General features: G+C 35.3%; 2 protein-coding genes across 3 annotated transcripts; one reads left to right on the top strand and one right to left on the bottom strand.

The window, feature by feature from the left end:
* Positions 1-18: 18 nt before the first annotated feature.
* On the bottom strand, positions 19-10,413 carry LOC128200155 (leucine-rich melanocyte differentiation-associated protein-like). Of its 2 annotated transcripts, none has more exons than XM_052892592.1 (6): positions 8,058-8,224; positions 6,950-7,066; positions 5,759-5,902; positions 5,000-5,110; positions 3,711-3,860; positions 19-2,605 (listed from the first exon to the last, which is right to left on the bottom strand). In XM_052892592.1, coding segments are annotated over exons 2-6 (648 nt in total). In that variant the 5' UTR covers positions 6,952-7,066; positions 8,058-8,224; the 3' UTR covers positions 19-2,364. The 2 variants fall into 2 exon arrangements, with proteins under 2 accessions (XP_052748552.1, XP_052748551.1); XM_052892591.1 differs by lacking the exon at positions 8,058-8,224 and adding an exon at positions 10,194-10,413 and having other exon boundaries at positions 20-2,605.
* Positions 10,414-14,063: 3,650 nt separating this feature from the next.
* Positions 14,064-24,527, top strand: LOC113515724 (CDK5 regulatory subunit-associated protein 3). The gene is made up of 10 exons (XM_052892605.1): positions 14,064-14,212; positions 14,329-14,497; positions 15,449-15,693; positions 18,438-18,590; positions 19,490-19,717; positions 20,038-20,166; positions 21,224-21,379; positions 22,273-22,466; positions 23,428-23,599; positions 24,387-24,527. Exons 1-10 carry the CDS (start codon positions 14,207-14,209, stop codon positions 24,456-24,458), a joined length of 1,524 nt encoding a protein of 507 aa, XP_052748565.1. The 5' UTR covers positions 14,064-14,206; the 3' UTR covers positions 24,459-24,527.
* Positions 24,528-24,623: the final 96 nt, after the last annotated feature.

The raw sequence follows: 24,623 nt of genomic DNA, 5'->3' as shown, positions 1-24,623 counted from the left end.
AATTTAAATAAATTACTTAAATAAGTTTGTAGAAGTTATTTATTTTGTTCAATAAAATATGTATAAATTTATCATTGACTCGCATTTTCTTTATTTAATTAAAAAATACGTTATGAATATTTTTTTTATGACTTAAATTATTCAGATACTTAACATAATATGTATAATATAAATACAAATAAGAAACAAACTACAACATAGTTATAAAAACTATTCTATTAACACAGAAAGAGGACAAAATAGCGTAATTATATCATTAGAGATCTACCCGTCGTAAAATAACATTAGTAATATTTCTGTATATATTTATGTTGGCTTTATCACGGCAAACAGCGAGCTGGTTGCGCAGTGCTGCTCGCACCACAGCCGTGAATAGCGCTCATGAATAAGGGCTCCTATTGAGTTCGAAACTAGTCGGGTATCCCCGAATTTAAAACGTGAATATAAGTAATTAAAATACAATATGACCTTAGGTTATATAGATAGAGCGTCTCCATAGTAATGTTTCGAGAGAAACGGATCAACTTTTTCATACAATTTTGCGTGATAAATAGTTATGAGTAATCCTTTTATAACTTCTATATTTATTTTGTCTTATAATTTCTTCGTCTTTTAATGCGTAAACACTAATTTTTTAAATAATACGTCAGCTTGACGTATTTTTAAGTATAACACTGATAAAAAAACGAGTCATTTGAACTAATTTGCTAATTTGACAATTAGATGACAAAAAGTTGACCCGTTTTTGAGGCTCGATGCTCTATCTATATAATCTAAGAGTATTCCTTACGACAGCTATTACTCAACAATAATATTTTTAATCGAATAAAATATTTACAATTTTTAAAGCTTACGTATATTTCTTATATTTAACTAGAGAATGTTGACAAAAAAAAGCGGTATGTCACATCAGATACCTAAGATGGCCGAAAAACTGTTGACATCAGAGGACGTATATGAAAAGTAGTATTAGAAAAATTAAATAACGGGAAATTAAATACAATAGGAAAACTTTTAATTAATTTTCTACTGTTCACTTGTAATAATAATTGGACAGTTTTTTCTGTACTTAATCCCTAATTTGAGCCGTCGTATAGTCTTTCCAGTTATATACAAATGGATAAAAATATAGTACACAAATTTAGCAAGCGGAAAGTATTTAAACATGTTTGTTTTACTTACATAATATTTCAACAATTTAAAAAATTTGAACATTCGATAACAATCACAACCTATATAAATTATATAAATATATTAAATGCTTTTTGAACACATTAAACAAGTTTATTCCTATACCTAAGTTTGTCGGAACCATAGGTAGGTAGCAATAATAGTATTTATATACGAACCTCATTCCTAGTAAACAATGTACAATCGAATCTATCAATAGAATCTCTTCAATTGGTGCTCTCATGTGAAAGAACAGGACAGCGCATGTCGCTATCTCATTCTATATTCCCATTCGTGTTTCAACCGTGAAGCAGTTGTATTTGCATGGCAGTGTTTCGGTTTGAAGGGTGGGATATGGCGTGAATTTACTGGGTACAGAGGAATAACACCTGAGTCCTCAGGAATGGCAACGCATGGGGGGTATCATGGGCGAAACAGTATATTCTGTTATGTCCATGGCACTGCTCATGTCTATAGGCGACGGTTACCACTTTCCACCAAGTGGGCCGTCACCTTGTTTGCCATTCTAAGCTGTATAAAAAAAAAAATCTACCTAATAGACTCGTTAGCGGTAACAATACTTTTTGTACCTTGTCTAGGAAGCTGATTACTTTACCAGGTAAGTAATTTTTAGGTTATATTTATTATAAATATTGCTGTATGGTCCCAGCATAGAATGGGCCACCTCTACCTATCTCGTAGGTGCTGTTAGAGACGACTAAGGGAACTTAACAGTCGAGGGATGGACAGCAGTCTCTCTTTAAATATCACCTAAATCTAAGAGTTGCCAACCCGTCTGGCAAGCATGGCAACTACTGGCAAATCCCCTTACGGGGGAGGCCTATGTTCAGCAGTGAAAGGTTAATAACTTATATGAGTTATGTTAAATATATCAGTTTGGATACAAATGTGTATGCACAGAGGGCCTAGTTTATTATAATTGTTAAGTACCAGGAAAATTTATATAGTATTTGTAACATTATTTCAGAATACATTTAAATTTCACATTAATTAGCTTCCATTTTTCTCCGTGCAATCTTAATTTGTTTACAAACTACCTTCTTTGAAGTACTTAGGTACGTAGGTATTCCGAATGGAGTGTGAGCGAAACGGAAGACGTTAAAAGTACATACCATAACAAATTTTCATCCATTTAACCCAGCACAATTTCCATTTCTTTATAGCCTAGTACAATTATATCGGTAGATTCCTGTTACGCTCCGGCTCTTTGTTCCACAACGAGTGGAATTTGTTCTGGACGTTGCTCCACGAGACAGACGAGTGCACCAGCTGCCCGAGCCCGCCTGAGCGCGGGCTGATGAAGCGCTCCAGCAGTGGCCGCTTGTACAGCCGCTGCGCTTCCTGGCGTTGGTCGCTAGTCACTTTTCTGTCATCCAAGTGGTATAACGACGGGAATTGGGATATCACGAACAGTCTGGGAATAGATAAAGTGAATATGTTATCTACTATTTCACTGAGAATATAAATAATTTAGTCCTTTTAAGTTTTACTGAACTAGGCGTTATCTTGTGGAAGTCCATATCACTGGTTATTTGATTAAAATTATTTTGTTTAATTCCATTATCATTAGTATCCCAAAGAGGGTTGACGTCAGGCAGGCGGCTGATCGTAAAACTAAAAACCAATCTTTTTGTAATATGGATAAAATCATATTAAGCCGACCACAAATGATTGGGATAAGGATAGGAAGATGATGAATTCTATTATCATTAATATATGTGTAATAGTTATTTAAACTTTATTTTTTTTTTAGAGTTCTATTTGCCTTCAATATATTTTAGACGTGCAGTTAGTAAATTCACTTATGTTATTCTATACAACACTGGGTCACATGGGTCACATTGCGGCAGACAATAGGTAAAGCCTTATAATTGGTGCCTTAACCGGACATACGCCAGTAAGGCATATACTATACAAGTTGAATCTATCCTCAGACACGCTGCAGATTGTGTAGTGAAAAATAGATATGAATCTACTGAGAATAGCTTATCTAGAGCCAAGAGATTATAGGCGTTTTAAACATTATTATGCTTTTATACCATGAATTTAATGGAAAATTGAACCCTTCAAATGAAAATAGCCATGCAAATACAACTGCTTCAAGGCAGAAATTTTACCAGAGGGAGACTTTGTACAAAAGTCGATTGCTTGGGTACCTCTGTCCCATTCGTGTTTCTACCGTGAAGCAGTTGTGTTTGCATAACTGTGTTTCGGTTTGAAGGGTGGGATATGGCGTGAATTTACTGGGTACAGAGGAATAACACCTGAGTCCTCAGGAACGGCAACGCATGGGGGGGTATCATGGGCGAAACAGTATGCTCTGTTATGTCCATAGTACTGCTCATGTCTATAGGCGACGGTTATCACTTTCCATCAGGTGGGCCGTCAGCTTGTTTGCCATTCCAAGTTGTATAAAAAAAAAGAAACACGAATGGGACAGAGGTATCAAAGGAGATGACATGTACAAACTCTGTCTTTGCTAAAAATCTTCTTATAAACTTTTGTTAAAAGTCACACACCTGTATTGCAAGTATTCGTAGAACGTGCCCCCGTTGAGATAGCTCGGCGCGGCCGGGTTGCCCATCAGGCACAACATGTTTAGTTTCGGACACGCCTCTTTCAGCTGCCCCACCCAGGGGTACAGCGACGATATTTTACAGTGATTCAACCTGCAAAATGCCGGTAAATATCTATATATCGTGGATTAGATACGTCTTTTTTTTAATCGGTGAAAATGGAATGGCAACCCCACCTACGTTATCGATATATGCTTGCGGGGCACCAGTGAGTCTAGACTAGTTGGTCGATCGTGACGAATTTGACAAGAATTTACTATGATGGTGTTTAGGGGGAAGGAGGTGAACGTGAAAGATTATATTGCTAGTAATGGAAGACTACCTACAAACAATACTCTTCCCCTCAGATTATATAGTTTTTTTATGGGTGATAATGTAAAGGTAATCTTTGCCTGCGCTATCGGTATACGCTGGCGCATTATTATTTTACACTTTATTGCACCATTTATAAAATAGTGAATACATTTAACTGTAATGAGAAATGATACAAAGAGCGGCTTTATCGCTTAGTAATCTCTTCCAGAAAACCTTTGGGTAGAGGACATAGAAAAAAAAAAAAGACCAAGGGTAGGTGGCGCACTATTATATATAAACTAATATATACAAACATATATGTTTGTATATATTAGTTTATATATATATACACATTAGTACATAAACATACACAAACTTATTGTATCTACCCATATTCACCTAAATCCTAAATAAAAAGGTACGCAGGCATGACACCCTAGTTCTCAAGAATGGCCACACATAAAGGGTAACATAGGCGACACAGTATGCTCCGTCATGTTCATGATACTGTTCAGGTCTATAGGCAACGGTTACCAGTTTCAATACGATGGGCTGTCAGCTTGTTTGTCATCCTAAGTTGAATAAAAAAAAATACCCTTAGATAAATAGGTACAATTGTGTCTCTCCCCTTTTTGAGGGTTGACAGAACGTTAAGTGGCTTATTCCTTTCAGACCCAAGATTTTTTCTTTCAGATTAAATATATTTTCGTGTTTTGGAGCCAAGCCATCTTGCCGGCACGCACGAGACTACTGCACCACCTAACCGCTAAAATAATTTCTTATTGGCCGGTTTAGAATCTCACTATCATGTTATTTCAGCTTTGTGCGTAAAAATGAATTGCGCGCGGTTTTAGAATTTTTTAAAGTTACAACTCACGCCCGTGTCGTTCAGGTCTGAAAGGGTTTGGAAAAATATAATTATTATAATGGTCACTTACCATAGCAGCTTCAGTTTGGGCAACGGCGGTAGAATGCAGTCCTCTGTGATTGGATTGTTGTCTGCTATCAGTGAATGCAGGTGCCTGAAGTGAACTAGGGGGTGTAGGTTTCTGTCGAGTATTTGAATAATAAATTATTTATTATAAATATAATTATTTAATATAATTATTTATTATATAATAATTATTTATATTTATAATAAAATTGTCATTAGGTTATTAATTATGTTAATATTTCCATAGAGATGGGGCACTGGTGACTTGTAACACAGGTTCTTCTAAACCTACCGCAAGCACCAGTCTCTCACAAAATTGGTCTTCATGTCAAATTGTACCTCAAGTTGTCACTTTATTCTACCTTTTGTGAAGAGAAAATAAACCATTCATTCAATTATCAAGAAATTTATTTAGTATTTTACTGAACTAAGTGGTATTTTGCGGAACTCAATATAGCTGGTTTTTTTTAATAGATGATAATGGATTGGTAACCCCGCCCGCGCTATCGGTATACACCGACGACGTACCAGTGGAAGACGATAGGTGAGAATGAATGCAGGTCAGTTAGCCCTTGATGAATTCGACAAGAATTAACCATGATTGTTTCTAGGTGTAACAACGTGAAGGTCGACTTGAGAGGGTATATTGCTAGCAATAGGGTTATTAGACCTCATTACTAACAATCCCTTTTCCTCCAACACACCCTAGTGTGGTCTACCTCGAGTATCAGTTCACTTCCTGTCCATGTGGTATAATACTTACGTAATTTTATTATGGCTAATGTCAAGGTACACAATATGAAGAGCAAACTTTTGCACAATTGTACTTGGCAGTTCATATAGATTCTCGTACGCCAGATTTAGTTTCGTGGAGTCGTCCTCTTTATCAGCAATACCTTCTATTGACCTGAGAATAAATATTTTACAGCTGTTAGATCATACATCCCTAGTGGAGCTAGTTTTATCAAAATTCTAACTTGAATTGTGAAATAATAATTATCAAAGTGAGTTTATCTTACTTAGCCCCTGCTAAGATGTATTCTCTGTAACAATATACTCTGTTATGTCTATGGTACTGCTCATGTCTATAGGCGACGGTTACCACTTTCCATCAGGTGGCCCATCAGCTTGTTTGTCATTATAAGGTGCATAAAAAAAAATTAATAAATTAACACCATTAAAGCTATTTGTTTAACTAATAATTATAAAATTTTATATATACCAATTTTTTTTCTTTACATATGTGGTGTTTACCAATAATTTGTTAGTGCAATGTTTGTAATATAGCAACCAGTATTGCAATGTAACAGCCTTATCAAAATAACATTGTAACTGATATTGCTAATCCTAAGTAAATAAAATAAAATTTGACATACACATATATGGGATGGAGAAAGGTATAAACTACATTTTATCCTGGTCTGTAAATATACCTAGGTCATGCGGGCAAAGTAGTGGGTAAACAACTAGTTTTAGATACGCTGATCTAGCTGTCTCCTGATTGAGTATCCATTCTCATGATGTGATGAAAAAATTATAGACATATAAATATTTATTTCAAAATATTACATACTGTCTTTCCTCTCTACCTATTTCTACCATGTCAATTCTAATTAACTGCAACTTAGGTGGACTCATTGAGTTATAAAATTATAACACACATATCGTCATAGTCGTAGAATACTGACGGATCTGACAAATATTACATATAAAGATCCATCAATATTTTAAACTATGACAATATCTGCCTCACATGTGTGGGTGCCTCAGATAAATAATCCTATACTTTTTGGGTTATTTATCTGAGGTAAGCACTGTCAAATTTTGTATTCTGTGTCTATTGGTGAAAACCTATTGTTTTGTTGACTCCATTGTTATTATCTTGTAGTTATTTTTATGTAATTAATCCTTGGTTTTTCTGTTACAAATAAATAAATAACTTATTTTTACTTACATGATCAAGTCAGGTGGTATGAGGGTCTCAGGTATGTCACTAATGGAGTTTACTGATATATTACTGATGACGTCCACTGTTAGTATTCCATGTTCAGCTGCTGATGTGCTCGGAATGCTACAAGATAAATATTGTTTTATTGTAGTAATGTTAATTATAATTTTTTATATCTAATTTAACAGTATCAAAGTTGGATATTCACTTATTTCTATTCATTCATAAACATATTTTTAATTCAGTCCTTAGCATAAAGATTTATGGTTTATAGGAGTGGGAATGAACACTTAATTCATCAGGGACACTTTTACTCATGGGTATAAGTAATTGTTGCACCTGATTAGACAGTATTGTGCCTAGTGATGAGGTAAAATGCTTATCACTATCTTATTATAAAAGTAAATCATTGATAATCACTAAACACTTATTTACTTTTTATGAAATTTTAAGCAAAATGCTTCTTTCCACTTTTGATTTGCTGTAAGAAAACTCTTTTAGAGTTAAGCTCGGCTTTGTATATTTGCTTACCTCTGTCATATTTTTTGTGTATTATTAATGTATACAATAAAGTATAAAATAAATAAATTAGAAAAGAATAGGTAATATGTAAGTTTTGTAATATTTTTTTATCAATCGTCAGTAAAAAATAATGTAACTTCTTAATATAAAAAATAAATATACTTACATAGAAATGAAATTACACTGAGTCATAATTAAATTATTTGATTTATTATAAGCACTTCTTAATCATTTCTATGAATAAAGTGGGTACAATATTTAGAAATAAATACTTTGTAGGAGTATAACTTTGAATCTATTGTTAGACTATATTAACTATTTTGTTTTTTTATGGCCTTAGTGCATGGTTCGATACACCAGAGATGAAACTGGATGATAAGTTCAGACCAAGGGAAAGTAGATAATTTTAAACGCAAATTTATTTTAATTAGGTGCAATTTTCGGTCAACAGATATGAATTTTTAGTCAATGGACACGAAATTTAATGAGCTACACTGTTTATAAAACATAATATATAATGTTATTGATGTATAGTTTGTAAAAAAAATAAAGCGAATTTTACAAAACTTAAGTAAGTGGGTTAATTTGTTACCTGTTTTTATCAGATTATAGACAACAAACACAAGCTATTATTTATTTTCGTTATAAGACACATCGATACTATTACATTAAATATCAACAAAAGTAAATAAAACGAAATAAATTAGAATCATTTATAAAACAGCAAAACTGACTAGAAAAGTAAAAGAAAACATTTGATATTTTCTCAACATTATCGGGGTCGGTTCGGAAGCGATACTTTTTTAAACTTATGTCTAAAATTAATTTTTTTATTTGAAATCACAGCGGAATCTTAATCTTTAGAACCAATGTGAACTAAATTTCTAATAGATTTCAATCAAAATTATTATAAATTGACCCCCATTTTAAATTTAAATTTTATATATATTCATAAAAATGTCAGACCTTATAAACGTATTTTATTTATTGAACCATTGTTCTTTCTTTCGTATTAAATTCTTAATTTGAATGAAAGTGACAAAACTATGTAATAGTTGAAATAGATTTGTAGGAGGTTTTAGTTTATATATAAATAAGAAGGCTAATTTATAATGGTCTATAAAGCGGTAAATTCGCGAAACTATCAAATTGAAATATTAGTTAAAACGTAAGTTTAGAGAAATAACGCCTCAGAATCGAAGCCATTATTACAGTTTAGGAATAAAACAATCTGTCAGGAATCGGCAGAAATAATAGGTTAAGGATAGTAACAACATCACAACACATAAGATGACATTTATTGCAATTTTAGGGGTGCGTATCTCAAAAGGAAAAAAGAAAAACGGAATACTTATAAGGTCGATCGCGTATCTGTTTGTCCGTCCGTTTGTCACAGACAATATATAACATATGTAAGTTGTGCCGTGAGTCATGCGAATTCCAGATTCGTCTAATGATCACCTCAGAGTATGGGTAAAGTTTCGCAAAGACACGTCTGAGAGTAAATATGCGTCTTTTATTGAGGTCCCTAATCTATGGGTCTATCCTTTTTATCACTGGGACTAGTAGTTACTCGAAGGGAGGGCATTTGAACTATGTACTTTACTATATATGATTTACTATATTTAACATATCTAATGGCAAGGAATTAGATCGGCTACCTGCCACCACCAACTCACGTTGTAGCCATGAATCTCCCTACCCTGTTTGATTGATTTCCACGCGGCTACTCCGGTAAATTATTGTGGTCAATTTCTAGTAAATTTTCATTATCACTCATTAAAAAAACATAGGAGAGATTTATATCTTGTTATTTCTGTGCTGCTGTTAGTGTCTATATGTATGTGGCAGTTACTTTCCATTACAGGTGGGCGTCCCTCTTAAACTACAACCAAAAGCCTAACTTTTGATATATCGGCATTGCCGACTCTTAGGAAACTGATTTAACATTTCCTAAGAGTCGGTAATGTGCGCATGACATTCCTGGTGTTACAGGTGTCCATAGGCTACGGTAACCCTGTTTATAATCAGACGGGCCGTATGCTTGTTTGCCACTTTAGTAGTATAAAAAAAACTGCGGTTGTCAACGTATCTGCCAGGCGTGGCAACTACTGGCAAAACCTCCTTTATGGGGAAGGCCTATATTCAGCAGTAAACAGTTAACGGCTGATATGATGATGATATTGTGATAGGTAGTCTGTAACTTGTTTACCTTTCTCAATATTATAAACACAGATAAAAAGAAATAGGTCAATATCACAATACTACTTTCTATCCAAACCCCGCATACATGAATTAATCGTGTGTGCCCTTATCTGCTTGGTTAAGAAATATATTTATAGTTGAGTGGCGAATCGAATATATTCATATTCCGCGCTTTTGTAGCGTGAATTAGGATAAAAATATTCTAAGATTTGGTCTGTGGTCTATGCACACAATTTTATCGAATATATTCATGAGATCAATTCAGTTATTTAGATTGGTTAACAAATATCTAAACATTTTTAGAAATTTACATTTATAAAAAATATTAGTAAACTACTTAACAGTAAAGTTAGGTCAGCTATACCCTGTGGTATTAATCTAGAATGACTTAAATTAATCTGGGACATACTCTTATTGGTTTATGTATGTACAAAATTTTAGTGAAGTGAAGTTTTAGCGAAATTCAGCAATAAAAACCAGAACTCTTACAATTATAATATTAAGATATTTGGAATCTACGTACCTGTTTGTAAAATCCATTTGTAATTTGATTATTTACATAAACGATTAAAAACATCAGGAAGTCACGTTAAACTCAAATTTTACGCTAAATGCGTTCTTATTTAGAATATTATTTTGGAATAAAAATGTCAAAAATGTATTGATCAAGCTTGTTGATTGAAAATATCGACAATGCACGTGGTGAGGCCTAGAGAACAGAATATAGACTGGAGTGAATTCAAAGATAAGGAACTTCGTTCAGCTTCATTGGCTTGGAATATTTATGTATTTGATAATATTATCATTGATGATATGTACACAAAAATGTTTGTGTATGCTATCCAATATACTTTTATCCCAACAATGTTCCTATATCTAGGTAGCTAGGTATATGGGAAAAATCTATTTCATGAATGAATTGTAAATATTTCGATAGGTATCAAAAATAATAGGTAGATACATAGTTTTCATGAAACGCGAATTTTGAGAGCACATACCTATTTAGATGATTTAATTTTATCCTAATTTGCATTATTATATTGGCAGGACAGTAATTTATTATAATTATATACCTACCCATCCCTCGCCGTCTCATCTCTCTTAGTCGCCGCTTATGACACCCACGGGAAAGGAAGGGGTATTTTATGCAACTTAGAATGGCAAATAAACTGACGGCCCACCTGATGGTAACTGTTTCGCCCGTGATACACCTCATCCGTTGCCATTCCTGAGGACTAAGGTGTTATGCCTATGTATCCTGTAAATTCACTGTTATATCCCACTCTTTAAACCTAACTAAATACAGCCATGCAAACACAACTGCTCCACGGTTGAAATACGAATGGGACAGAGGTACCCAAGCAAACGACTTTTATACAAAGTCTCCCTCTAGGGTGGCCCATTCTATGCCAGGACCACATTTTAATAGTTTAGTGAAATTACTGTTTTATCAATCGTTATAAACCAATTTATTGTAATTTTGATTTACATTTATAAGAAATTTAGTTCATATTGGTCCTTAGAATAAAGGTTTCCTTGCGATATTAAATTTAAATTTTATAAAAAATAAGTTTAGAGAAATGGAGCCTTAGAAAAGAATGAAATCGTCGTGGTTTAGTACATACATACTACACTAAAATGTATCCCGCATCATGAGTTCGAATCCGGCTCACAAAAAATACTGCGTGTCCGGGGGAAAGGATTGTTAGTAATGCAGATTACCAGTCTCATTGTTAGTGATATACCCTGTCAGGTCGACCTCCACGTGGTTCCCACTAGAAACCATCGTGCTGAATTCCAGGTGAATTCACACGATGGGCTACCTGACTTACCTTATCATTCTCACCTATCATCTCTCACTGATGTACTGCCAGCTTATACCGATATCGCAGGCAGGGATACCATTCTATTATCATTTATTAAAAAAAGCGCCTTTACTAAAACTATACTCTATCAGGTCGATCTCCACGCGGTCCTCCCTAGAAACCATCGTGATTAATTCCTGCGGAAGTCATGATGGTGGGATAACTGACCTGTTTTCATCCTCACCTATTATCTTTCATTGATGCCCCGTCAGTGTATACCTTTAACGCAAGTGGGGTAACGGTATGGGGCAACCACGATGAAATGATGGTATAAGGCAGGCAGGGAAGCACAAAAGATCCGTATGGGTCGATATGCATCGGCTGACCTCATATGCGAAAAATGAAATGGGGTAACCATTCCATTATCATAGACTAAGAAAAAAACTTGAATAAAGGCTTATAATAAAACTTACCTAATTTTTAGTGGTAACAAAGCATTATTATTTCCAGGATAAATAGTAGGTACCTAACTCTGATTATAATGTGTAAGTGTTTGACGACGGCAAAGGTCGGCAATTGGACTTTAGAAATTATGAGTAAGATTTGTTTATAAATCCAAATAACCGTGTTGGACCTCTGGTGATAATTAATGTTGCTGACAAATTTAATTAATTTATGAAAGAAAAAGGGTAATCGTCATTTATTGATATACCTCTGGTATGCAGGCGTTCATAGGCTACGGTTACTGCTTCCTATCAGGTGGGCCGTATGCTTGTTTGCCACCTCAGTGATATATATATATATATACTTTAATTGTGATAAAACCAGCTTTTCTTAAAAAACCATGTGACTGAACCGAGTTTGACAATATTTTAAAATTTATTTAATTAGAAATAATCTGAAATATATATCCTTTTAAATAAAAAAGTCGAATCAGTTTATAAATGACGGAGTTATGTGGCAACAAACATAAAAAATAAAATCTAATGAGGACCTCCTCCTTTTTTGATGTTGGTTGATGATTACAAATTAATATTGTGTTATGAGACAAAAGAAAATAAACATATATGTTCCTAATATAGAATATCTGGGGGGAAAGGGATTGTTAGCAATGGAGTTTGACAGCCCCATTGCTAACAATATGCCCTATTAGGTCGACCTCCACGTGGTTCCCCCTGGAAACCATCGTGAACAATTCTTGTTGAATTCGTCACAATGGGCTAACTGACCTATTTCATCATCATCTATCATCCTTCACTGGTGCCCCGCCGGTGTATACAGAGAGCGCGGGTGGGGTTACCATTCCATTATCACCCATTAAAAAAAAATACAGAATATCTAGTCAGTACCGAGTCCAGTCATGCATGCTCGATGTAAATGTTTAAAGTTGGGATTTCACTCGTTTTTATATTACGTTTTATACTTATTTGCTAAATAATCTGATAAAGAGTTCAAATCGTATAGTTGATATTTATAAATATAAATAAATAAGGCTCTTAATGCTTCATGTGACTGATTTTAGGTCAATTATTTGTCAATGTCTCAACTGGGTATTCGAATTTCATCTCGAGATTTCACACTGTCTAAGATTTCATTCTGGTTGTGACAGATTTAACACGTAATAATTTATTAAATACTTATATCAGTTCTTAATTGTCCATTGCTGTATATAGATTCTCTACCTTGGAGGGTTTTGCCAGTAGTTGTCATACTTAGCAGGCGGGTTGGCAACCGCAGTTACACTTTGGTAAACTTTTAAAAGGAAAGCTACCCATCCAATAATCAAATAAATTCTTTTACTCGCCTTGTATGAAACCCGCAGGAAAAAAAAGTGGCTCATTCTATATCAATATGTAAGCCATACGATGCTGTTTTAAATCCGGTTTGAAGGCCTGTCGTTATGGATGTATCATAACTTTAGATCAGTGATTCTCAACCACTGTGCCGCGGCACTTTTGTGTGCCGCCAAATTTTAAAAGTGTGCCGCCAAATTTTGCAAATATTTAAAATTTTTGTCATAAATATTTATATTTATGCAGTGTGTTGTAGTAAGTAAATAATTTTTATCTTTTTCTTTGTGTGCCGCCAAATTTTGAAATCGTTAAATATGTGCCGCAACAAAAAAAGGCTGAGAATCACTACTTTAGATCATGACAAATGATAAACAGCACAATTAGGTATCAAAATCAATGTTATTTAGCAAATCCTTTATGGTAAATGCTGATAAATAAATATGCCGTAGAATGTTTTTGATGACTGATTATTAGTTGATTTTGATTATCAAAATATGTACGGCTGGGTATTATACAAAGTTACAGTTCGTACTTATTTCTTATTCAATATTGCTGACGACTTTAAAACTACAGTGCACGTATAAAATGACTATGAAAACTGCATGATATAAATTTTAATTAGATTCGTAGAATATTGATTGAACCTAAATATCACCATAAATTAATCTAAATAGGCAATAATCAATGACCAAGAATCAAGGAAGGATTTATTATTTCGCAAGGATATTTATTCCGTAAATAGGAATGGAAGGAAATTAACAACGAAATGTCAATGTCAAAATTTGTTGACGCGGCGACATTGACGTAATGGAATGAAATTGTTTTCATGTTCCTTCATTCATATCATATTTTCAAAAGAATATTTATATTCAAATAGGTAACTTTTATTCGTGCAATGATAACACCATAATAATTAAATATAATTATAATAAGAAAAAATGGATGTGAGTATTAAAGTAATTGTATTAAAATATAGTTTTGCTGTGATTATTCCATATGTCGTATTATAAATTATAAATTGTGAACTTTCACTTATGAATTAATTAATTTTCCTTATCAGGAGAGCAATATTCCAATAGACATAAATATAGGGAAGCTCCAAGACTGGCTGGTGAGCAGGCGACACGTCAACAAGGAATGGCAGAAGAGTATTATACCTGTGAGAGAGAAGATAAATAATGCCATCCAGGATATGCCAGCCCATGATGATATTGCTGCCTTATTATCAGGTTATTCCTTATAATAATAAATACGAATAATAAACTCTTTATTGTGTACAATAGAGATGTAAACAAGGAGTATTTATACAGAATGTGCATATACAAAAGGCGGCCTTATCGCTAAAAGCAATCTCTTACAGACAATCTGGATTTTCATCATCTCTTTATTCAGGTTACTTTATCTAGTCTATTTATTATTGACACCCAAAGTTCTGAGTAGGTCAAATTTTAATAATTATATATGTATATACAATATATACTATTTTATTATTAATATTTTTTTATTTGTCAGTCAAGTAGTAAAGTCAGTTAAGTGTAAGTATTGTTTAAACATTTTTTTTATTTATTAAGGTTAACAAATAGTAACACATTACATATATAACTTATAGGTATGTTGGTATAACAATTATAATAGATTTGCCATCCACTATGGTAATCACATTATTAAATTACAGGTACTTTTATATATATTATTACTTATTAAAATAATACTATATTATAATAGTATATAAATAATTTAAAATTTTATGAATATAGTTTGAATTTTCAACAGTGACCTAATTTTTTTTTCATGGGTGAAAATGGTATGGTAACCCTGCCTGCGCTAACGGGATATGCTGTCGGAGCACCAGTGATGGGTGATAGATGAGAATGAAAACAGGCCAGTTAACCCATCATGAGTAATACATCAGGAATTAACCATGATATTTTCCAGGGGGAACCGCGAGGAGGTCGACCTGGTTGGGTATATTGCTAGCAATGGGATTCTCAGTCTCCATTACTAATAATCCCACAGTGACCTGATTAGGTCATTATACAAATTACAGAATTTTATAGAATAAATTTTTCCTTCAGGATTCTAGATACAACTCATTTCCATTCAATTTACCTTTTACTTATGTAAAAAATAATTTGACTTGCAATTATAATGTTTCATTATTAATTATTATTGATTTTCAGGTAGCTATATCAATTATTTCCACTGCCAGAAAATAATAGAGATACTAAAGGAAACTGAAGCGGACACCAAAAATCTATTTGGTAGGTATGGATCACAAAGGATGAAGGACTGGCAGGATGTGCTCAAAAGTTATGAGAGAGAGAATTTGTATTTGGCTGAAGCTGCACAGATGTTAGTCAGGAATATCAGCTATGAGATACCTGGCTTAAAGAAACAGATAGCAAAAGAGGAACAAATGCAACTTGTGAGTATTATTTAGTTTAAACTTAATATTATAAAGAGGAAAGATTTGATAATTTTTATTTGTATTTTAAATATTTTTTTATCTGTATAATATTACATTGTTTTTTAACTTGGAGTGTACACTCCTCGCAAAAATTAAGGGAACATAAAAATTTTTGAAATTTTTGGGTGATTTTCAACAGGCTGTATTTCAGTGAAAAATAATCGTACAGGAAATTTAAAAAAAGAGTTTTGAAGCTTGAAAACTCTAGTTTTCAGATTTTTTGGTGAAAAAATTTTTTGAGCTCCGGTTTCCATGCAATTCTTAAACAAAGCTGAAAATAATTTTTTTCTAAATTTTCTAGGTTTCGTTTTTCACTGTATGGGCATGGAAAAATTTTTTCGAGCTACTCCATTGTATAGGTCTCTTAGCGTGTTTATTCAGCTTCAAAAATCGCTTTGGATGGCTCAATTACGACCATTTGTCTCCGAGATATCGAACTTTGAATGCAAAAGCATCCTTTTCCATTCAACTGCTAATATCTCTGGAACTACTAGTCGCACAGCAAGCGGGTGCCGAGTTTCTTTATCTGCATAAAATTTCCAATTAAGCACAGTCAAGAGTTAGTGAAGAAAAAATTTTTTTCCACCTCTAACATTGAATTGAAAAAAGTGGAAAAAAGTGACTTTTTCTCCTTTTTTGGTTACTTGGCTGTATCTTCGCTAATATGGGCGGGAAAGCTAAGGTTTGAGGAAAATTTTACAGTCTATTGTTCCTTAAAGAACCCCTAAATCCCTGGAGCGATCGGTTCAACGGTTTTTCCCGGACCAATTGATTGAAATTTTGGAAAAAATAAGGGAACAAGGTTTTTGTCCCTTAAACTCACCCTAATCCATTCAAAAATCAATAATTTCATTTGTTTTTCACTTTTTACTCAATTTTTTGTTTTTTAAAAATTTATTATCAAAAAAAAATCGAAAAAAAATCACGACGAATCTGACCGTGCAACACGTGTAAAAAAAATTTTTTCTTCACTAACTCTTGACTGTGCTTAATTGGAAATTTTATGCAGATAAAGAAACTCGGCACCCGCTTGCTGTGCGACTAGTAGTTCCAGAGATATTAGCAGTTGAATGGAAAAGGATGCTTTTGCATTCAAAGTTCGATATCTCGGAGACAAATGGTCGTAATTGAGCCATCCAAAGCGATTTTTGAAGCTGAATAAACACGCTAAGAGACCTATACAATGGAGTAGCTCGAAAAAATTTTTCCATGCCCATAGAGTGAAAAACGAAACCTAGAAAATTTAGAAAAAAAATATTTTCAGCTTTGTTTAAGAATTGCATGGAAACCGGAGCTCAAAAAATTTTTTCACCAAAAAATCTAAAAACTAGAGTTTTCAAGCTTCAAAACCCTTTTTTTTAAATTTCCTGTACGATTATTTTTCACTGAAATACAGCCTGTTGAAAATCACCCAAAAATTTCAAAAATTTTTATGTTCCCTTAATTTTTGCGAGGAGTGTATATTATTAAATAAAGTTTTAAAAATGAGAGAAAGTCACAAAATATTATTTAAAAATTATTAATTTTATATTATTTTCATTCATATAAAAAAAAAAAAAAAAACTAGCCTTAATATAAATATTTAAAGATTGTGCCCCACAAAAAAAAAAGATTAATTGTGGCAAAACTAGTAATTTGATCAAAAAACCAAACTACTTGTTCAGTTCCTTGCTGGTTGCTGGTTTTATTGTAGTTATATTATGCAGGAACTTGTACCAGAAGAATAAAATTAAAATAAAATATGCCATATATAGACGTGTATGTATATTGATGAAGTAATAGAGAAGAACAAAAGACATAGTGCAACGACGAGCTATGAGAATTGTCGATGATCCCATGCTTGCAAGCGGTATCGAACCCTTAAGTCTTAGGAGAGATTTTGCCTCACTCTGCGTGTTCTACCGCTTATACAACGGATTGTGCTCAGAGGAATTATTCAATATGATGCCTACGGCCACTTTCTATCATCGTACGGCTCGCCATCGGCAGGGAGTTCACCCTCATACCTTACAGCCTAAATGGTCGCGTACAACGCGGTTTCAAAGATGCTTTCTCCCACGAACACTCAGGTTATGGAATGAGCTCCCTGCCGAGGTTTTCCCGAGAGACTACAGCATGGGGTTCTTCAAAAGGGGGGTAAAGAGGTTTCTTCAGGGTCGGCAACGCGCGCGTAATACCTCTGGTATTGCAGGCGTTCATAGGCTACGGTAACCGCTTACCATCATGTGGGCCGTATGCTTGTTTGCCACCACAGTGGTATAAAAAAAAAAAAAAAAAAACATATTCCATAAAACAAAAGAAAAACAAAAAACTATTTTACAATTATAAAATAGTTTGAATTACTCTATTTTTGTTCGTATTGAACACTACTGAACCGTTTTTGATAAAATATCTATGGTACAAATGTCCTTTGATGTGAGTATGTCCTTTAAAAAATATATATATATATATTGCACATTGGTCTACAAGTGACGGAGATATGAGCTAAAAAACATAAAAAAAAATACAACAGAATTGAGATCCTTCTATTTGAAGTTGGTTGAAAATGCATCAAGCTTGATAATGTTTAGGCTACAAGTTTGTACTGGAGATCTGTATATAAACATTACCCTTCATTTTTCAGCAGTTGCAAAAATATATTTTTAGCATTAAATTCAATGAAAATATTTTTTATTAATGTTTGACAATTCTTTGATTTCTAGGAATGTAAGAAAAAGCATTCAGATTATTTGAAGAATGAGGCGTCCAGTAAATCTGAGTTTTTGACTTTATGCAAACAGTTGGGTATTCAGGGTAACAGGATAAAGAAAGAGTTGGTGGAGAGGTTGCAGGAGCTGCCTGAAATTTATGACAAGGTATGTATGAAAAAATGTTAAGTTCATTAGTTTTTACTACCACTACTCCCTCTGGTGTCCAGAGTTTTTATACACCCTTTGTTGTGAATGAATGACTCAGCCTCAAAAGAAAATACAACCAAATTGAGAACCTCCTTGTTTTTGAAGTTGGTTGAAATTAATAAAGTTTAATCATCATATCAGCAGTTAACTCTCCACTGTCGACCATAGGCTTCCTTCATAAAGAGGCGTTTTTCCAGTAGTTGCCATGAGTGGCAGGCGGTTTGGCATGTGATTGCCAGTTAGGTTTTGGTGATGTTTTAAGGGACACTACGGCCCATTCCTGGACCATTAAATTCCCTTAGTCGCCTCTTACAACATCCACGGGAAGGGAAGGGGTGGCCTATTTTATGCCCAGACTACATGGCAAATTTCAACTGTCATATGCATAATGGCCCAAGTGAGAGGCTAAGCATGGAAAATAAAGTCCAATTTACTGTGAATTAATTAAAACTGTATATGCTTCAAATAATTTCTTGTAATGGCAACATACACGTGATTTAGTATTGCAGGCATCCATAGGCTATTGTGATAGTTTACCATCAGATGGGCTGTATGTTTTTTTTTGATGGGTGAAAATGGTATGGTAACCCCGCCTGCTCTAACGGGATACGCTGGCGAGGCACCAATGAAGGGTGATAGATGAGAATGAAAACAGGCCAGTTAGCCCATCATGATGAATTCATCAGGAATTAACCATGATAATTTCCAGGGGGAACCGCGAGGAGGTTGACCTGGTTGGGTATATTGCTAGCAATGGGATTCTCAGTCTCCATTACTAATAGTCCCTTTCCCGCCGATGGGCTGTATGTTTGATTGCTAATTTCGTGGTATAAAAAAAATCATATTTCTGGTTTCAGATCGGTAAATCCCTCAAGCCTTTATTGCCAGGAATAGAGTTATATTCAGCATTCACGAAATACGTACTCGGTGACAAAGCAACAGATGTGGTGTTGTTACTGCAATATGTGGTAGAGCATGGCAACACAACTGTTTACGAGTGGAGTTATGGTGAGCCGCCATTAAGTGTTGAACCTGACCCTGTACACATAGAGCTGGATGATGAAGACGAGGCTGCTGGTGATCAGGTAATTATTTTATCATCATAAATTAGGCAAAGACAGAAATAATTGAAGAATCTTCTTTTTTTCCCTCCATAGATACCCCTCCATGCATTGCCATTTCTGAGGACTCAGGTGTTATTCCTCTGTACCCAGTAAATTCACGCCATATCCCATCCTTCAAACCGAAACGCAGCCATGCAAACACAACTGTTTCACGGTTGAAACACGAATAGGACAGAGGTACCCAAGCAATCGACTTTTGTACAAAGTCCCTTTTTAAAGTCTGTTGAAAATAATATTAATCTACTAACCAGTTAAATATTAACCCTAAATCATTTTTGCAGATTGATTTTGGCGATAATGAGATAGACTTCGGATCAATAGATGCGTCTGCAGCTATAGACTTCGGCGACGGTGATGCTGTCGCAGAGATTGACTGGGGGAACATTGACGCTGGGCCGGCAGAGAATGTGGTGAGTTTGATTCATCATTCATAAACGCCAAAGTATAGTGGGAACATCTTTATGTGTTTTGATGTATCATATTACATCATCATCATTATTTACATCAGCCTTTAGCTGTCCACTGCTGAACATAAGTCTTTCCCTTGCCCTCGAGTGGAACTCTCGACTCGACTACTAAGAATTGGAACTGAACTGACAAAACCTTCTGGTTTTGCCAGTAGCTACCACCTTTTCTTTACGCTTGGGTGTCGTAAGAGGCCATTAAGGAGGGAAAGAGATGGGCGGCAGCGTCCTTATTAAAACATCTCTTAAAGCTTAGTTGCGGTTGCCAACTCGACTGCCAAGTGTGGCAACTATTGGCAAAACTCCAGCAAGGGGAAGGCTTATTATCAGTAGTGGACAGTTTATGGCTGAAGTTATACTCAATTCAGTGATAGTATTTTAAATATAGAACTAGTCAAGCATTCCCGACTTGAAGATACGGAAGTAAGTCGATTTACCTTACATTTAAAATATATACTTACTATACAAAACTATACTATATAAACATATACTCACTTCTCATTAATATTTACTGCATTTGTAATTTCTCTTTTTATTTGGTGCAATAAAGTGTAAATAAATAAATAAATATACTTACGAAACTTAACAATAAGGTATTCATAAAATTAGAAAACATTTTTTTTTAGTGTAAAACATAAAACAAAATCTGTTCTAAATCGATCATTGATGGTAAGGTCAAGGTCCCTTTTAATATTGACCTTTGAGTTTCTTTGGGGAAAGTCGTTTTGATTCATATCAATTTATTTCAAAGTGTCATCATCATTATTTCAGCCATTATCTGTCCACTGCTGGACATAGGCCTCCCCCATCGATCGCCATAAGGAACGGTCTTGAGCCATCTGCATCTATTGACTCCATGCATTTGAGTCGTCATTCCATCTAGTGGGAAGGGGGGGTCGTCTTACACCGCGTTTGTTTGTACGAGGTCGCCACTCAAGAACCTTTCTTCCCCATCGGTTGTCGGTTCGGTGTATGAAATTGAAATTCGATAATATTTGCCAAGGACATATCGGCGAGTATAGCGGAGGTGTCGCTGGAGGAGTCCGGCATCGTGGTGGAGGAGCAGGGCGTGGGCGGCGGCGTGGCGCGCGGGAAGGACGCGCTCACGCTCCTCGACAACCCCACCACCAGGAACCAGTTCATAGACCAGCTGGTAGAGGTATGCTCCACTATAGATTTACCTTCTCATCCAGAGCGAAAGGCAAGCATGTTAGTGATGTTGAGTAAATAACTGGAGTAAACTGCTGAACATAGGCGTCGCCATAAAGAAGGGATTTGCCACTAGTTGCCACGTTTGGCAGGCTGGTTGGCCACATTACTTAGTATTTGGTGAAGTTTTAAGAGGGACGCTGTGATCTCTTTCGTGCAACCTTTGGATAGAGAGGAGTATTATCTCCAGAGAAGTAGTAGCTTCATTTCTTTTGCTTGCTGTCACTATATCCTGTCAGGTTTTCCTCCACGCGGTCCTTTCCTGGGAATCATCGTGATTCATCCCTAGCAAATTTGTCACAATAGGCCAACTGTCCTGATCTCATCTTTGCCTCAGTGAGGGATGATAAAGGGGGATGAAATTAAATTAGTTGACTCATAGTGACAAATTTATGGTATTATGATCATCTTTATTGAGTACCATGTTTTTATCAGAGGGAGACTTTGTACAAAAGTCGATTGCTTGGGTACCTCTGTCCCATTCGTGTTTCTACCGTGAAGCAGTTGTATTTGCATGACTGTGTTTCGGTTTAAAGGGTAGGATATGGCGTGAATTTACAGGGTACAGAGGAATAACACCTGAGTCCTCAGGAATGGCAACGCATGGGGGGTATCATGGGCGAAACAATATACTCAGTTATTTCCATGGTACTGCTCATGTCTATAGGCGACGATTACCACTTTCCATCAGGTAGGCCGTCAGCTTGTTTGCCATTCTAAGTTGTATAAAAAAAACACATTGACCTGTCAGAATACACTACTAGTAATAGGACCGCTAGTCCCCATAATTAGCCCCCCCCGCTTCTCCTCTCCTTGTAAATTTACAGTTGATATTATTTCCAGTTGGAGTCGTTTCTCAAGATGCGTCTATACGAGACGAACACGTCTAGTGATGGTCACAGCTTCTCTCTAATCGAGCAGCTGCCGACGGAGAGCTCAGCTGCGCTCACCGCCATGCTGGACGCGGTGCAGATCGCTGCCAGTCGGCTCACAGCGCCAGAGGTCAATCACCTGCATAATGTCAAACACTCGCCAAGGTATGTATTTCTTGCTGTTCTTAGGCCACATTAGGTTGATTTTCGGTCGCCAATCATCCGCGACAGAACGCCAATACATCAAATTGCATACAGTTTGCTACTAATCGATTAAATGAAAATCGATCATTACTTCGATTGAACTTCGTATTTGTTCGGTTGTCGGCGCACCGATATTCGGTCTGCGGAAGTTTGGTAACTTGGCCGCAGTCCGTCAATGTGTCAACGTGTGTTTGCGTTGGTATGGATTCGCGTTGATTTTCGACCAGGTTTTTTTTTTAAGATAGCCTTTATCACACACTGATAATGTAGCTTTCTATAGGTAAAAGAATGTTAAAAATTCTTTATTTTGGGTTTCTTCCTATTACAAATAAAAAAATCTTTTGTTTATGTTTTTTTTTTAATAGGAGTGGAATGTTCCCTTCGTTTGCGCTAATGGTGTACGCTAGCGGAGTACCAGTGAGGGATGATAGGTTAGATAAAAAAAGCAGGTCAGTTAGACCACCAGAGAGAGACTTTGTACAAAAGTCGATTGCTTGGGTACCTCTGTCTCATTCGTGTTTCTACCGTGAAGCAGTTGTGTTTGCATGGCTGTGTTTCGGTTTGAAGGGTGGGATATGGCGTGAATTTACAGGTTACAGAGGAATAACATCTGAGTCCTCAGGAATGGCAACGCATGGGGGGTATCATGGGCGAAACAGTATACTCTGTTATGTCCATGGTACTGCTCATGTCTATAGACGACGGTTACTACTTTCTATCAGGTGGGCCGTCAGCTTGTTTGTCATTCTAAGTTGTATAAAAAAAAAACCATCGTGATGAATACAAGGAATTGAGCATAATGGTTTCCAGGGGCGACCACGTGGAGTTCGACCTGGGTCTGTCGGTATATTGCTAGCAACGGGACTAGTTTAGATTACAATCGAAACTAAACTTAATTTTATCGTTTTTTTTTATTTAACAGATACGTAGACGTGCTAACAGCGCAGCTCAAACAAAAATTGACGCTTTGCGACAAACTGTCCAAGCTTGCGGCCCGCGCGGCCGAGCAGGCGGACGCGGCAAGCGCCCGTGGCGCCCAACTGCGGCCCGTACTCGCGCGCCTCATTGACCGTACCAAGGAGTTGCAGACTCAGGTATTGTTTGTTTTTTATTTGTAAACACAGATTGTGTTACACAAAAAAAGACTTCAGTTCTGGTAATACCAGTTATATTAATTTCAAAATTAAACTTCTGAATCGAATTTGATAAAATTTCTTTGGGACTAAACTGTAAGTGTATTCTTTTAGAAAAATAAGTCTTATGTATGAATAGTTTATGGTTTAGGATTATTGGCAAAAATTTAATTTCTGCTTGTCTTGATAGTTTTATAATACTATATATTCCATATATAATATATTCCACAGTTCCATTCACTTTCACCAGAGGGAGACTTTGTACAAAAGTCGATTGCTTGGGTACCTCTGTCCCATTCGTGTTTCAACTGTGAAGCAGTTGTGTTTGCATGGCTATGTTTCGGTTTGAAGGATGGGATATGGCGTGAATTTACAGGGTATAGAGGAATAACACCTGAGTCCTCAGGAATGGCAACGCATGGGGGGTTATCATGGGCGAAACAGTATACTTTGTTATGTCCATGGTACTCCTCATGTGTATAGGCGACGGTTACCACTTTCCATCAGGTGGGCCGTCAGCTTGTTTGCCATTCTAAGTTGTATAAAAAAAAATATAAAGATATAATATGTATGACATGATAATAGATTGATTTTTTTTAATATACAAATAAACAATAATTTGATATAGGTAGGCAAAAAAAAAATTGCAGTACATATTAGATACTAAATTAAATTAATTTAATATATGTATATCAAAACGTAAACGTAACGTTGTCACATGTGTAAAAAATCTATTTTCTTTTTGCAGATTGAAAATGACATTTCTAAGAAGTACAAAGGCAGGCCCGTGAACATAATTGGTGGTGTGAAGTTCTTATAGAAACGGTCAAACTAGAATGTAGAGTATATTTTTGTTGATATGTATAAAGATTACATATTTATTTTTTAATTATGTTTTTTATTGTATGTACCCCTATTAATGATAAAGTGATTGGGACGCCCCCCCCCCCCCCCCCCCCCAAATACGCCTGTTTATAAGGGGGTC

The sequence above is a fragment of the Galleria mellonella genome, unplaced genomic scaffold (assembly GCF_026898425.1).
Source record: "Galleria mellonella isolate WM207_F2 unplaced genomic scaffold, CSIRO_AGI_GalMel_v1 utg159, whole genome shotgun sequence".
Classification (NCBI taxonomy): Eukaryota; Metazoa; Arthropoda; class Insecta; order Lepidoptera; family Pyralidae; genus Galleria; species Galleria mellonella.
Note: the sequence above shows the minus strand (reverse complement) of the source record. Positions and strands in the feature narration are given on the sequence as shown.

What these genes read in the sequence shown, in the direction of transcription:
- LOC128200155 (XM_052892591.1), bottom strand. An exon ending in ATACCACCTGACTTGATCAT is followed by an intron (nt 5,903 to 6,949) that starts GTAAGTAAAAAT and finishes ATTTATTCTCAG; the next exon opens with GTCAATAGAAGGTATTGCTG. An exon ending in ATTAGCCATAATAAAATTAC is followed by an intron (nt 5,111 to 5,758) that starts GTAAGTATTATA and finishes AATACTCGACAG; the next exon opens with AAACCTACACCCCCTAGTTC.
- LOC113515724 (XM_052892605.1), top strand. An exon ending in AAGAGGAACAAATGCAACTT is followed by an intron (nt 15,694 to 18,437) that starts GTGAGTATTATT and finishes TTTGATTTCTAG; the next exon opens with GAATGTAAGAAAAAGCATTC. An exon ending in TGCCTGAAATTTATGACAAG is followed by an intron (nt 18,591 to 19,489) that starts GTATGTATGAAA and finishes TTCTGGTTTCAG; the next exon opens with ATCGGTAAATCCCTCAAGCC.